At 39.1% G+C, this 16,260-nt stretch overlaps 1 protein-coding gene across 7 annotated transcripts; it reads left to right on the top strand.

Annotated features, from left to right (window-relative positions):
* The first annotated feature begins 5,086 nt into the window (after positions 1-5,086).
* Positions 5,087-15,073, top strand: LOC103698076 (protein FAR1-RELATED SEQUENCE 5-like). Of its 7 annotated transcripts, XM_026801482.2 has the most exons (7): positions 5,087-5,275; positions 5,417-7,707; positions 7,897-7,937; positions 8,019-8,150; positions 10,005-10,103; positions 13,581-13,731; positions 14,032-15,073. In XM_026801482.2, exons 2-7 carry the CDS (start codon positions 5,577-5,579, stop codon positions 14,673-14,675), a joined length of 3,198 nt encoding a protein of 1,065 aa, XP_026657283.2. In that variant the 5' UTR covers positions 5,087-5,275; positions 5,417-5,576; the 3' UTR covers positions 14,676-15,073. The 7 variants fall into 7 exon arrangements, with proteins under 7 accessions (XP_026657283.2, XP_026657281.2, XP_026657279.2 ...); XM_026801480.2 differs by having other exon boundaries at positions 5,088-5,275; positions 5,566-7,707; positions 7,897-8,150; XM_026801478.2 differs by having other exon boundaries at positions 5,088-5,275; positions 7,897-8,150.
* The last annotated feature ends 1,187 nt before the right edge of the window (positions 15,074-16,260 follow it).

Here is a 16,260-nt window from a genome sequence, read left to right as displayed (position 1 = left end):
ACCAGGGTTATAGGTATTCGAGTATGGATCGTTATAAGGCTTTTGGTAGGAGTTCATAGCATTTGCTTGATCGTGTAAGACTTCTTTGAATACCGGTATGGTGGGGCAATGTGTAGTGGTATGACCCGACATATCGCAGATACCACAACACTCGTTTCTAAGCTCTATAGTCTTGACAGGCTCAACCTTTCTAAGCTCAATTTCTTTTACTTTCCTAGTGAGAGCTAGTAGGCTTAGGTAAAGACTTATTGTTTCTATCCCCGTTATCCCAAAGTTGGGCAGTCTCAGCAAGGGAATCCAAATACTCCCATGCCTCATCAGGTTGTTTTTCTAAAAATCTACCATTGCACATGGTCTCTACAAACTGTTTCAACTGTGGAGATAAACCTTCATAAAAGAAACTAATAGTTCTCCAAGTTTCGCACCCGTGATGAGGGCATGAGAGAAGAAGGTCTTTAAATCTTTTCCAACATTCATAAAATGTTTCATTATCTTTTTGTTGGAAATTGCTGATATGTCTTTTCAAAAAGTTGGTCCTTTGTGCGGGAAAGAACTTTTTCAAAAATTCTCTCCGCATATCTTGCCAAGTTCTTATTGATCTAGGTCGCAAGGAGTTTAGCCATGTTTTGGCCTTATCCTTTAGAGAGAAAAGGAATAATGTCAGCTTGAGGACATCCTCAGTGACGTTCGGCACTCTAAATGTTATGCTCAATTCTTCAAAATCCTTTAAATGAAGATACGGACTTTCGGACTCTAACCCATAAAACTTGGGCAGCAATTGAATTACCCCTGGTTTGATGTCAAAACTCCTACGTTATCAGAAAAAATTATGCATGAAGGCTGACTAGTCCTAGCCGGTTGTAGGTATTGTCTTAGGGTCATAACATGGGGTTCACGTTCTCGATCGTGGTGGCTTCCCGCATCTTCATTTAAATCAGCCATCTCACAATGTGTGAGATACTGCGAAGGAATTTCAGGGGTGTGTCCTAAGGGATGATCTAAAGTTGTACGACTTAATCGACCGGTGTCATCCCTATTCCACTTTAGCATGCAAAATATTTCCCTCTCTTTTCTCTCTTTTTTTTTTAATATAAGTGCTACCTAAAGATATCTAAAAGGACAACCTAATACAGAAAAACAAAAATCTATTCACAATCAAGCATGTATCAAAACATTACACCTCAATTCCTAATATTTTTCTTAAATTTCTAGACAGCTCCTAACTGGTTTGAAGAGGACACCTAAGCCTCCAATCCGGTTTAGTAACCTAGTCGACCAGGTAAGCTTTCAGGTAAGTGGAGGGGTCACGATGCGTTTAGCAAGGGTCCCACTTAAAACCCATTTTCCTCGAATAGAGACTGTCTCCCTTAAAGGGACAAAGCTTGCCTAGACATCGACTGGGCCATAGAGCGAAATTGGTGCAACTTTCGGTGGTCTTCGTCCTATTGAGCTCGAATGTCCTTAGGGGCCAATGTCTAGTTGATTTTAGTTAAGCTTAGGATATTTATGCACTGGAATGATTTTTGGGCTAAGGACGAGTGATGAAATCCCGACCTTACCTTTTTAATGGGTTCAGCCCTTAGAATATTTTATGCTGATGCCTTATACTATATGCAACAATCAAGAGATATATATTTTTTTTAATGTTTTATGACATGACATTAAATTTCATTGAATAGGTGATCAAGTAAATTATTTATTTTTTAAAAAAAATTTTATGAGTTGAAGTTTGAAATTTGAATTCTAAAATTTGAAATTTAAAATTTAAAATTTTAGGTTTTTCTTCTTTTTTTTTAATTTTGAATAATCACCCTTGATCTTTTCTTAAAGTTTTTTTTTCTTCAATTTTCAATTAGCAACAAGGGTTAATGAGATATAATAACAATAAAATTCTGATTCTAAAAATTTAAATACAGAAAATTCAAAACAGAAATCAGCAAGATTTTATATTAATCTAATGGTCTTAAAAGTCTCAGAATGTCAATCAGACCGTTCAGATTATCGAATAATGTGTCTTGCACTAGCTGACCAAATTTGAGTCCAATCAGACGGCTAATTTTTATGATATCAGAGATTGATGCAAACTGTGCAGGAAATTAAAAATAGTAGTAAAGATTTAATTTTTTTTTTCAAAAGAAAAATACTAACTACTAAGGTAAAAATTAAATATAAAATTATACTAATAACTCAGCCGTTGCCCGGCAACGACGCCAAAAACTTGGTGCTTTCGAAAAATTGTTCTCCCAAGTGCAGGAGAATCGCACAAGTAGTATAACTCGAAAGTCCGAGGTCGATTCCTCAGGGAACGGTCTATGGATTATTAGCGTAATTTTTAAATATAATTTTCAGTTAGTTTTCAGAAATTAAAAGCAAAGAATAATAGATCAATAAATAAAGTTCGATGATATAGAGAAGGCTAGGGATCCGGAATCCTTCTTGATAATATTACTTTCAATAAATAAACTCGGCGATTCTTGATTAAGGATTAATATGATAGAGTAGTTCTAATCATGGAGTATACAATCTAAGAACATGAATTCAACATCCAAGTAATATTGTGCCGGTTACGTCTACGACAAATCAAGCATCAAAACAATTCATGCATCAATATATATAAACCATACAAGATCTATCTCATAGATGAGCATGCAAGAATCAAAATCATACCAATAGATATTAAACAATTAGAATACAAGTTTAGAGTATACTTGATGAAAGCAACATGCCAAGGGTTCATCCATCACCCTTTTCCAAAAGAAATCAGCCCTCCATTAAAACATTAAACTCTCCCTCCTAATTTTTTTCTTTTCTTTTCGGAAGAACAGGGCATCCCCTGTTTCTTCCTTCTCTTTTTTTTCTTTTATTTTCCTTTCCAAACCACTGGAGCTCCTCCTCTGTTTCCTTCCTTCAACCGCAACAGCCCCCGACTCCTCTGTTCTTCCTCTCCTCCACTGTTTCTTCACCCGAATGAATGCTATATAGATGGCGTTTGATCCCCCCTGAGCGCACGCGGTGGAGATGGGCGGATGGAGGGGGATCTCGAATGTTGATCGCGGGCGGATCCAGCGCTGATCGGTGGCTCACTTCACGGGATGCTGGGATCACGAGCTTGGGCGAACGTTGTGGAGGGGGTGGATGGCTGGATGGCGAGATCGAATGCGTGAGAGGCGTGGGAGAAGAGCGGGATGCTGGGGACTTGATACGGGTGCTCCGCGGACGCTATGGAAGAATGGATTTGAGGCTCGGAAACGGAAGAGGCATGAAACCATCACGGACTGCTGGGATTTGTTGGAAGGAGGAACTGGGACTTGTGAGACGAACGGGATGATCCGGGAAAGAAACTGGGGCTTGAATGCTGTGCGAAATTAGGGGTCTGCGACGAAAATGAACAGCTGAACGCAATCGGGAAGAAGGTTGGCTCGATCCGAAATCATAGCTAATCCCGACTGATTTAGGAGGTTGAGGAGCTGATCTTGGCTGGGCGGTGATCGCAGGAGAGGTGGACGTGCTGATGGAGTTGCGAATTCGGAAGACTGGGCGGAGGCGGACGGCCGGGCGGTGATCGTGGACTCGCGGATACTGTGGAGCTGAGGAATCAGTGGATGAAGTTGATAGAAGGGGGATCTCGGGAGGTTGCACGGACACGGGAGCTGGGACTGGGAGATCATTGCGAGAGGAGCTGGACGTTGATCACGGGATGCTAGGATTGGGTGCGGGGATCATATCACAGATCCTAGCTCACGGAGGGCTGGAATCTTGAGTTGCATTGCGGAATTTGGGAAGTCGCTTGGGTGTGCGGAAGAAGAGCCATGGACTCTGTTCTGCAGTTGGGAGGATGCATCCTTTTTAGATGAATTTATACAAAATAATGTTAAAAATTATAATAAGTGCTAAGGATAAAATATTAATCATGCAAATGTTAACATCTATTATTTATCATTATTTTGCTAGCATTAGGCTAAGTTAATTGGTACTTAGATCGCACTTTTGTGCTCTTATCATACCCCCCAACTAGCTTATTGCTAGTCTCTAGCAATTCGGAGTAAACAATAAATCTCATACCAGTACTTTAGATAACGAGGACCAGTACTTTAGATAAGATCTAATCCCTGAGGGTTAGACCTCTTCAGGGGCTCTTCATAGAGTAATCTTCAGAACCTATTCAATGGGTATTCGAAGATTAGTTGGATCATAGATTAGTTAAGTTTAGAACTTAATAATCTCATTTCAGATTTGATATTAATCATACAAATGTTTTAGCATAATCGTTTAAACGATCCTGGCATGTTGATCATGAGTTTTTGTAGTGATGTTTTTGAAATCTGATTTCTTATGCATGCTAGAATTAAAATGTTTAATTCAATTTTTCCGCTGCGATTTTAAAATTAAAAGAACTACGTATGGCTTGATCCCCCTTGTGAAGGGGTACGTAGGCAAATGAATAGGTGAAGCCACTGAAATATTTTAAAATTTCAGCATGCAATCACTGCTAGAACTGATCGAACACTTTCAGTGACCATGAGGAGAACAAGGGGGAGGGGGAGATCAGGAGAGGTGGAGAGGGAGGCATGGGGAGGGTTTTGCCTAGGGGATGTGGAGATAAGGGGAAGGAAAAAGCAGTAATTGGGGTGAGCCGGAGAGGGTGAGTTGAATTGGGAGTCGGATGGGATGGATTAGGAGCTCGTTGGGAGGAGTGCAGAAGGTTAAATAGATAACTTGTTTAATTTCTATTTATTAAATGGGTTAAACGGGTCGGGTTGGATTACTTATTTAATAAATAGGTCGGGTTCAGGTTGTAATTCCGGACATGTTTAATAAACAGATCGGGTTTAGGTTTATGAGTATCTGACCTGATCTACATTTGATCCGATCCGCTTATGTCCGATCTAACCCGATTGCTATCCCTAGTTAGGGTTTTAGGGGTTTTGGGTCAGGCTTCATCTCAGGCTGAAACTAGGCCCGAATCCAGCAAAAAGTCACTCAGGTAAGCTTAACAGGTCTGCTGGACTGCCCAATGAAGGAGGCCATCTTGGGCCCATTTGCAACTCTATCCAGAACGCAGAGGTGCCGGTTGTTCCACCGGACCTCAAACCAATCCACGTCGAGATACTACCCGGTCAAGCTGGACTGCTCCAGCCGGTCGCCTTCTCCTCTCATCAGTCTCCTCTCTCTCCTCGCCCAATTCTCAGCAATCAGGTGCTTCCCATGAGATGGCGGTGAAGAAAAGAAGCCGAGTAAAAAGAGGAGGATGAAAGAAAAAAAGAGGGGAAAAAAGGTCAGTCTTTTATCCATTTTCCTTCTTTCTTACCGAGAACTATTCCCAACAAGAGGAAGTGGATTGTACGAAGTAGGGTTACCTTTTTCTAAGCGTAGAAAAGTAGGGTTAACCTCTGTTCCACTGGATTTTTCGAAACAGGAATCTTGAAATGTCGATTTGGGCTCGCAATGGCGAGACACGAGATTCCCATCTTGGAAATCTTGTTGGTTTCTTCCGTTTTTCATGTGTAATGGCTAAGAAATCTAATTTTTTCTCATGTCGGTAAAAAACAACTTGTGGGTCTGTAGCTATTGGGTTCATGGAAGGTACCGTCAGCTGCGGTGGTGAATCAATGGAGACGGAAATGGGCCACAGGGACAGCGATGGAATGGAGTACGGCCTGGAATTGGTCGTGGAACGCAGCAGCGGCGAGGGAGAGGAAATGCCGGCGAGCCCGGTTGCCAGGTCCCAGGGAGGAGACGCCAAAATTGAACCTTTTGAAGGCATGGAATTTGCCACCGAGGAGGATGCTTGGACTTTCTACAACAGCTATGCTCGTCTTCTGGGGTTCAATACCAGGATCAGCATCTTCCATCGCTCGAGGCGCGACGGGTCCATCACTTCCCGGCAGTTTGTGTGCGCGAAAGAGGGCTTCCGGACCTACGGCACCAAGCAGGACCCCTGCGGTGAAGGGAAGCCAAGGCGGACGCGGGCTGTCACAAGAGTCGGTTGTAAGGCAATGATCCGAGTGAAGAAGCAGGAGAATGGGAGGTGGGTAGTTTCTAGGCTTGAAAAGGCACATAACCATGATCTCATGGCCCCAAGCCGAGTGCATTGCCTCCGGTCGCATAGGCTTCTATCTGAGAGTGGGAAGAGAGCAGCAAATGATTTCCAAAGAGCAAGAGCAGACCACGGCAGTGAAATGCTGGCAATTAAAGAAGAATCTCATGAGCCCCGAGTATGTTATAGCGAGATCATTCCTAAGACAAAGGTTGGAAGAGAAAATCACAGTATTGTAGAGTATATCAAGCACATGCAAGCTGAAGATCCTGGCTTGTTTTATGCACAGCAACTTGATGGGGATCAGAGTGTGGGTAATGTTTTTTGGGCTGATGCAAGATCAAGAATGGCTTACAAACACTTTGGAGATGTCGTCACCTTTGACACATTGTATAAAATGCATCAGCACCAAATCCCATTTGCCACTTTCACGGGAGTTAATCATCATCGGCAACCTGTGCTCTTTGGTTGTGCACTGATTGTGGATGACTCTGAATCTTCACTCACCTGGATCTTTGAGATGTTGCATTCGGCAATGTCTGGACAACATCCCACCTCAATGATCTCCGAACAAGACAGAGTGATACAAGCTGCAATGTCGCACGTATTTCCCCATACACGACACCGTAGTTGCAAGTGGCACATCTTGAAAGATGGTCAGGATAAACTGTCGCATGTCTTTCTTGCATATCCTTCTTTCAAAGAGGAATTCCATCAATGTATTAACATGACAGGGACAATTGATGAGTTTGAGTCAAGTTGGAGGAGTCTCGTGGCTAGGTTTGACCTTAGAGATAATAAGTGGCTTCAATCAGTATATGGTTGCCGCCATCAGTGGGTTCCCGTGTACTTGAAGAATACATTCTTTGGAGAAACGTCTTCAACCCAACGATGTGAAAGCAGAAGTTCATTTTTTAAAGGGTATATAAATGCGCAGACTGATGCACAAACATTTATTCAGCAGTATGAAAAGGCATTAGATAGCTGGTACGAGAAGGAGGTGAAAGCAGATTTTGATACGATTTACTCTTTACCAAATCTGAAGACATCATCATCATCATCAATGGAAAAGCAAGCAGCAGAGCAATATACAAGGAAAATATTCAAAATATTTCAAGAAGAGTTGATTGAAACATGTAGATATACAGCAGATGAAATTACCGAGGAGGGGGAGATGAGCATATATAATGTAAGAAAGAAGGAGGAGGAACATAAAGCATATATTGTTGAGTTTAGTCCATCTGAAACTACTGCAACGTGTAGCTGTCAGATGTTTGAATATTCAGGCATTCTTTGTAGACATATTTTAACAGTCTTCAGTGAATTGGGTGTTAATATGCTCCCATCTCATTACATTTTAAAAAGGTGGACAAGAAATGCTAAGGATGAAGGTGTTAGTGGAATAAATCATAGGGTGGTAAAGGATGAAGAGAAAGATGATTCCCAAAGTAACAGCCAAGATTGCCAACAATCGCCGACATGGCGCTACAATAGTTTATGTCGTGAAGCTATTAAGTTTGCAGAGGATGGGGCAACATCTATGGCTATTTACAATGTAGCAATGCGAGCTCTACAAGAGGCCGCAAAAAAGGTTACTACAGCAAAGAAAAATGTTGGGAAAGTTGGGTGCCAAGGTGCTTTTCCTAATAGAAGTACCGACAAAGAGAACGGTAAGGCATTTAATGAAAAATATCTGAATGTTAAAGGGATAAATTCAAATGAAATAAAACAGACAATACCACCACAGGAAGCTAAACAAACACTATCATCAGAGGAAGTTCTATATTTGCAACAGCCCATTAATTTCATTTTAGTTTCTCTTGGTTTATCAAGTGACTCTGGATCCCCACATTGTGTAGGTGCAGCAGCTCCTTTGGTTTTAAATACACCTAATGGCCAGGTTTGCTATACCCTTTCCAGTGACCACCTGCTGGTTCATAGTACGCGGGGCATGAATTTACCTGTTTCACTTACTGTCCAGAGACAACTGTTCCCTTCAACAATACCTGCCAGTGGGTTGAACGAAAATGGTTCTCTAATGCTAACTGTTCCTTTAATGAGCATCCAAAGAGGAGATCCCAAGTTTGCAGGAACTGCATCGCAGCCACCTCAGGTTCCTTGTCACCCAAAAAACCTTATTTTCCTTTATGTACTTTCTGTTCCATTCAAGTCTTCATGCTACAGTTATGCATGTTAAGCCACTTGCACTTCAAATAGCAAGTCTTTGTGATTAATTGCTCATGGTTGCACCTATGAATCCTAAAAAAATCACACAAAATATGTTGCTTATCTGAGTCCCTTGGATCATGTTTATGTGTGCATCATTGTTTTGCTACGGTTAGACCTGCTGGAAATGCCTCTAAGTTTTTGCTGGTTGTCAAATATGTGCTTAAGCAAATACATAAATCTTACAACACATTCTAAGTGGCTTTGCTTTCCTCCTTGTTTTCCATTTATTTATAAATGGAGATAATGTCTGACTTTCCATTGTATCTAATATAATCATTTAATTCTCTATTTTCTATTTTTAATCTTTGGTTGTATCTATTTTCCCGAGTGTCAAACTATAATTAATGATTAATAACGAGGAATTAACCAAGATTTGGTTAAACTATTTATTTATTTGTATATTGGCATTTGGAGAGACCATGTTTGACGACTTGTCATTCATACAAAGGCAATTCACGAGAAGTTAGAATTTGTTCATAGAATTAACCACCAAAGGAAGTTATTTTTAGAGGAAACTATCGACAGTTAGAATGGAAGGGAGTTATTGATGTAAAGAACTACCTGGGGGAAGTTATTATTGGACATGGCATCCCCTCTTCATTATAAGAAGATAAAAAAAGCTTCATTTGGATCTCTCTCATCTCCTAGAAAAACATACCACACCTGGATGTGGGGAGGCTTTTTAGGCCTTTCTTGTATCTTTTTTAATTCCTTTTTCCTCTAAAGTGAAGGTCTGACCTACTCTAGAATCTTTATCCTCTAGAACAAAGGTCCTATTTATTCTAGAGTTTAAGATGTTCATGGTCATCTTGCAATCAAGGAATAATTTTCATTTCTTCTTTTTTAATTTTTCTTTTATACTTTCAAGGAAAATGGATGAGTCACATTGTCTTCTTATTCACTATGCATGGAACAGTTTTCCTGAGATATTGGTGATAGCATGTGAATCAATCAACTAAAACTCTCCAGTTATTGGGACATCATGAGACTTGGCCAATGAAAGCATAGGTTGATGTTAGGAGTCATAGGTGGCACCTTGGTCCTTTGATCACATTGCTAATGTTAGTCCTCTTCTTTAACAAATGAAAAAGAACATATGAAGGAACTGACAACCTCTCTATTAATCATGGCACACTTGGCTTTCTGAAGAAGTATCCATGTGAGTTAACCTGCTCAATTAAGAGCTTCATGAGAAACTGAATTATGAAACAAAGGCAATTCTTTTAAGATGCCCCAAAACTTGAATTGTGAAAGAAAGGAAATTTATAGGAACTTGGCTACCAACAGGTAAGCATTGAAGGATGAAGCAAGGAGGGGGTTGGAAGAAGGAAAGAGAAAAATAACTAAATTAGAAATTCTTTGTAATGGTCTTGATAAAACCGTCCCTTTTCTATGGTAGGTCATGACCTTTTATTTGTTTCTTTTTCTAGGAAGAGAGTGAAAACTAAAAAAAGAGTCTGCATAAATACCCATAAATTAAGGTTGTAGCTGTTTACAAATTGAGTCCAACTTAAGAAACCAGTGGGAACACAGACTTAAAACTGGTTTCCTAATATTTTCTCTGTGGTCTCTCTACATTTTGATGCGTTTTCATAACTTTTTTGATTAATTTATGATTCTGTTTCCTGCATTAAGGTCTCTTTCTACCAATTTTTCTCTTTCTCATTTTGTATTGTTTCTTGAATCAGTTTCCTCTAATGGCAACTATGGGAAACACTTTAATTTTTGTCATATTCAGTGCTCAAGGGAAACATCTGCTTCCTGTTGCATCAAACACTCTGTTGCCAGCAGATTTGGTTGGGATCTCTCAATATCACCACTAAGAGCAGCTTTGACGGTAACGCCAAAATATTTCTCGAGCAAGTATAAAAGTACTTAAAATTGTAAATAACAAGAAGCACATTTTGATGAAAAAGTAAAAATGCATCTCTTCCAAGGGTATCCGTGGAAGAGGAGAAAACTTGTTTAAAATCATTTCCAGTTCGCGAGTTCTGTTTTAGTCCTAAAAGGTTGCAATTCATTTTTAGAACTGATGTTAAGGATGGAATCTAGGATGGAATTATTTGAAAACCAGATTGTTTTATTCTGAAATTTAACTTTTATGCTTTTCATGATTACCTATATTGTCCATGATGTGTAAGTATGTTATCCAAAGTTAATCTTGCTCTTTAAAGTCCACACTCTTAGTTGCTTCGTACTGGCATCTCCTAGGAATGATGCTTGGTTGTAGCTTATGTTGCTTTTAGGCTAATTAGGGCTAATTTAGTCTACAACAAATTTATCCATGAATCAATTCAACATGTTCCGGTACTTTCAATTTAACCAACATGAAGTATTGCTTTCATTTTACATTTTCCTGTTTTCTTTAATATTTTAAGAGGAAGAAAGATTCAAAATGATTGGTTGTTCTGAAAAGTAATCTATGAAAAAACAAATTCTATTCCAGGCTCGGCATGCATGGGCCTCTTAATATGAAACCTTTGCGATTTTTTTGTAAAATGTCAAAGGATCATTATAAATCAATTCAAAAACATGCCAAAATTGTTAATATTGCATTTTAGAGTCCATCTAAGATTTCTGGCTGGAACTTACATGAACATACTAAATTTAAGCTTTTCTTTATTTAGTTAAATTTTTAGGTTCTTTTGTTTTACAATTTTAGACTAGTATGTTCATAAGCTATGCTACTTTAATTCTAGATATACTTTATTTCATGGAGCTTGACTCAGTAATGTCTCTATTTGTATATATTAGGTGAAAATTAACTTAGCATGTTCATTATTTTCACTTATAGAGTATCCTTCATATTAATCATGAGTTGCTATTTGGTAGTTATCATTTTTGACCTAATTGGCTAAGCCCAAGAAATGGTAATCTTACTCAACATGGATCATATTTATCCTATACAAAGTGTTCACATGCTAACTCTGATAAGAAGATTAACACCCCCAGGAGGTGTTTTATATGAAGTATGCCATAAGATCTGAATGGAGAGAAACCAGAAGATGTTCCATTGTTTGGGGTTGTTCATTACCTTTTTTTCATGAAAATCTTGATGCAGTATAATGCATGTGAAAGTTTGGCAAGTTGGGGTTGGATGGTGCGACTTTGGGGAGGACCTACTAGGATTTGGATAATTTTATGTTCACTAATGGAATATATTTTTGATGCCTATTGATACTCTACAACACCACGTAGGTATGAGAGATCTTGTTCTTGTATTACTTCCCTTGCTTCCTTGCTATATTAAGCTATCTAAAGTATAACATTAGTAATAGTAAAATAACCTTCAATTAATCACGAGTATTATTTCTCTTGGAGTATGGTGTGATTCTCACATCATGTGCCATCCATTTCTTGGCCTCTATATTCTGATTTGTATCTCACTACCTGTTTCCTGATATATGATTTTTTTTATTCTTTATGCATAACATTTCTGATGTTGATCTCAGCCTGGATGATGAATAGGTGACTATTAATTTTAGGTTTACTGTCATAAAAGTTAAAACTGTGAAAGAAATTTTCAATATAGGTTGGGAATTACTTTCAGATAAGAATTCATTAAGGCAATCCCAAAGAGTTGGGGCAAGGCTTGATAAAAGGGTCAAGATTATTATTATTATTTTTAAATTAGTGATAATTTGTAAGTAACTCTTTTAATTATGCCTGAGGACCATAATTATATATTTTATTTTATACTTCCAACTGATCTCCAATTACTAGTTCCTTCCAGACTAGTTTCTTCAATCTAATAATGTGTCAAAGGACCAACTGAATCCATGGTTAATGAGAAGAAACTTCAGGCATCTTAAAAAGTAAAATTTTTTCAATATACCAGTACGCTATCATATATAAAAATGTGAATGTGTTTGTATGTGGTTGTCTTGTTAGTTTTCCTGCTATCTCTATATTTACCTTATAAACAATGTTTTTTGGAATAATTATGCAGTGTATTTTAATGTTTACCAATTATCAACATGGGGTTTGTGGTTATTTTCTGCTATTCCCTGATGCTCTTAACTTAATCATCAAATCCACCACGTCTCCACTAGCTAAGCTTGCTTCCAGAAAAATGAAGAAATATGACTCTTCATTGGGGGGAAGCAAGGTCTCATGGTCCAAATCAGCCATTATCTTCTACCTTTGAATCTGAGGGCAGTCCTACTGAACTTTGAATTCTTTGAGGTCCAAGACCTAGACGTTGTGTTGTGCTTATTGGTTATTAACAATCTATAATACTAAGATTCTTCTGAATCCATTGCTGCGTCTTCACCTTTTTTGGAGAGAGAGAGCACAAATTTTTCATGACAGGGCAACTTTGGCATGGAAAAAAGGACGGTAGTATTTCCTCTTGTTTGACATGACAAATGAATCCGTTTTGGTTTGTTGGTAGATCATCTTATTGTATAAACATTAACAATAAATCACATGATAGCCGTCCTCCAACCATTCTTAATTCATTGGGCGTACATTGTGACCATGTCAGTCATGCTATGCAACGGTGACAATGCGACTGTGTCCATGCAAAAACTCCATCAGATTTATTCTCCATGTTCACAGTTCTACCTATTACTTAACCCTTATAAGTTAATCTAATATCACTAGTATAGCTTAACATGTATGCAGAATGTCCAAGAGGTGCTGATTGTCAGGCAACTTTGGCATGGAAAAAGAGGACGGCAGTATTTCCTCTTGTTTGATGACTAATGAGTCCGTTTTGGTTTGTTGGTAGATCATCTTATAGTCCAAACATTAGCAATAAATCACATGATAGCCGTCCTCCAACCATTCTTAATTCATTGGGCGTACATACTGGGACTATGTCGATCATGCTATGCAACGATGACAATGCGACTGTGTCCATGCAAAAACCACATCAGATTTATTCTCCATGTTCACATTCTAGTGTTCTACCTATTACTGAACCCTTATAACTTAATCTAATATCACTAGTATAGCTTAACATATATGCAGAATGTCCAAGAGGTGTTGATTGTCACATTATCTTTCTACTACCCTACCTTTTTTTCATTTTCCAGTCATGAGTGGTTTCAGAACTTTAGAAGTCATTCCTTTAATTTCAAAAATTTAAGCATGATTTTGAACCTGGTAATTTTTCTATAATACCATTTTGTGTTTGATAACACTGAAGCCTTCAGTTGACAAAAAACCTGGTTACTATCATGTTCCCCTGGCAAAATTCTCTTTAACATTAATATTAACTTCTTCCATCTCTGTAATCTTTTCTATTATCATAATTTTTATATCGATTTATAATGTTTCATTGGAGAGTGATTATTGATTAAATCTTCAGGGACTGAATTTGGTTACGATAGGACATTCCAACGCCAGTCCAGGCACTGGCAGCAATACTGCAAGTTTAAGTTCATCAATGCCATTTGTAGCAGTTCCGATGGAATTTTGTATGCCATTGGTGGCCAATTTATCAGCTGCTTCTTCAGGTGGTGCTGTCAACCCCCACCCTTCTTCTGAAGTTTGAAACAAGTTTCAACTTCTGTTTCGCATTTCTTTCATTTGCCCCTTGTCCAATTACAATAATGTTCAAAAAATTTACCAAATTATCTATTTTCTGCTTCAATTTTCTGAACTTGTTTCTCATGCTAGCAACGCTGCATCTAACTACCATTAAGCATAAATTCTTTTTTTTTTTTTTTTTAAATTTCTATCATTTTGTTTTGCTGCTTATCTGTTCAATTTTTCATTACAAAATAGCAAGTTCTAATTGTATTCTAAAACTGAAACAGCCCCATCAAATTCAAGCAGTACGCGTTATTCTGGAGGTACTTCCCCAGCACTGCATCAATTGCAACTGGCTCCGCACCTGGTAACAGCACAGCAGTCACATACAGCAACGCCAGATGGAGCACCTGATTCTCCAGCAACAGTTGATGACCCATCAAGATTACCTTTGGTTTTCACAAATCCCATTCGTGCTGCTGCCCTCGCTGCAGGGGCTCGAATTGCCTCACCATCTGATGCTGCTTCAATCATCAAAGCTGTACAGTCGAAAAATGCCATCCATATCAGAGCGGGGGAGTGCTCACCGAGCAGCTTAAAACCTCTTGGACCAAAACCATCGGCCCCACATCCAGCCAATGTTCATTTTGTGCCAGTTAATCGAAGTGGCACAGTAAATGTGGTCTTGCCTGGCAACAAACAAGTTCAAGGTGGTTTCAGTGGAACCATGACAACATCCAAGGCAGGGAACTTACATGGCCAGGCAGTCCTTCGCAAGGAGTTGATAAAGGATGAAATGGCAACAGATGGTGACAGTGAGGACCAGACATTGGAGGAAGGAGCAATGGAGTTCACTGATTCAGAGGATGATGAGGTATTCACTGATGCCGAGGCAGGTGGAGGACCTGGTGTGAGTTGGGCAGCAGGGTGATTTTGAGGTCGAATTGTTGAACAAGTGGCTGAGGGGATGCCCTTTTATGGCCTTCTAAATCCTTTATACTCATCCTCAGAGAAGCTTGCTGCTAGAACTGTGCTTATTTCTCTCATTGACCGCTTACTAACCCTTTGTGCAGGGATGGTTCGAAATTCAGTTCTCTTCTCACCCGCTACCACAATTATGTTCTGTTTCTCTTTCCTTTATTTGGTCGGTCCAAGCTTCACATTTTGAATATTGAATGCTTATCACTGTTCATAGTCATATAGATCTTTCTATGCTCATTGGATATGTAACCTGGGCATGTTATTTGCCCAGCTTACAGAGGAACCTAGTGACGTGTATTTGGCACTAACTCCTGGTTTGATGATGCTAATTGCCATTTTGGCCTGATCTCTGTGGCATGGATAGGGATATCATTGAAGATATATTTACTGCCACATGCTTGATATGTTACTACAAATTTACAAGCGGCACGATAATGTGGAATCAGAAGTTTGCCCAATCCAGCTAGCATCAGAGGAGCCAATGGGCAGAAGCCAGGGAGAGCATTTAGGTTTTGACAGCTGATTGGCAACATCAAAGCATATAGCACTGTTCCATCTGGATAATAAAAAGATATTCTAGCAAAAGTATTGCTCTTTTTCCAGATTTTGGAACCAAGTTAACCATGTACTGGAATAGAGGGTGGTCCTACCATTTTGTTGAATTAATGTCCGCATCTCCAGCCTAACTGGGATCCACTCAGCATCGACCGTTCATGATCTCCACTATCGCAGCTGGGCAGGTGCCCTCGCAGTCCAGAGCAAGGGGCTTCATGCTGGAGCCATGCTCAAGGAGGCAAAAGGTGTATGGTTGCACCAATCTCATCAGGAAGCGTAATGAGGTGAGAATTCAAGGACTGGACCTTTCAGACTTTCAGTTATGGTTGATCCCAAAAATATTTTAAATAAAATATGCATTTCAAAATAAAGGATTTTAAGTTTTGTAATTGTAAGATTTGTCACAAAAGATTGCAGGTCCTATCGGGATAAAAATCAGACTTGCTCCCTTTAGTTTTTCATACCCATTTGGGTTACCTTAGGCTGACCCAAAATGCAAATCAGCTATAAGTTGGGTGTGTTTCAATAGTCGTTTAGGCTCAATTGAGACTAGATTTTGTTCAACCAACATTGAGCTCTGTTCAGGTCTAACTAGGCCTAAGAGTCAATGAGTTGAATGGTATACAAAACACCTATCATTTTATCAAGGCTAAAAAAATAACTATATGTATTTTGCATGAATTTGCAAATACCTTTCTACATGTCCAATTATTGTAATGTCAACCTTGTATTTTCCAAATTGTTTCAATATTGCTCATTGGTGGTGCTTACTTATCGACTAACGTAGATGTAATATGTTGAAAATGCTTACTTGGCAGTTGACATGGAGAAAATTAGGTGATGATTGGATCTGTCATCACTATCACCTCCATAATCAAATACACTCTTAAATCCTAAACCTAATTCTCTCTCCTCTTCCAACCCTCATCCTTAAGATGACCGCACAAGCCTCGCCAGTGACCTTTGGCCATTACTACTGC

The sequence above is a fragment of the Phoenix dactylifera genome, unplaced genomic scaffold (assembly GCF_009389715.1).
Source record: "Phoenix dactylifera cultivar Barhee BC4 unplaced genomic scaffold, palm_55x_up_171113_PBpolish2nd_filt_p 000196F, whole genome shotgun sequence".
Taxonomy (NCBI): Eukaryota; Viridiplantae; Streptophyta; class Magnoliopsida; order Arecales; family Arecaceae; genus Phoenix; species Phoenix dactylifera.
The sequence above is the reverse complement of the archived record's forward strand: the minus strand, read 5'-3'. Positions and strand labels throughout refer to the sequence as shown.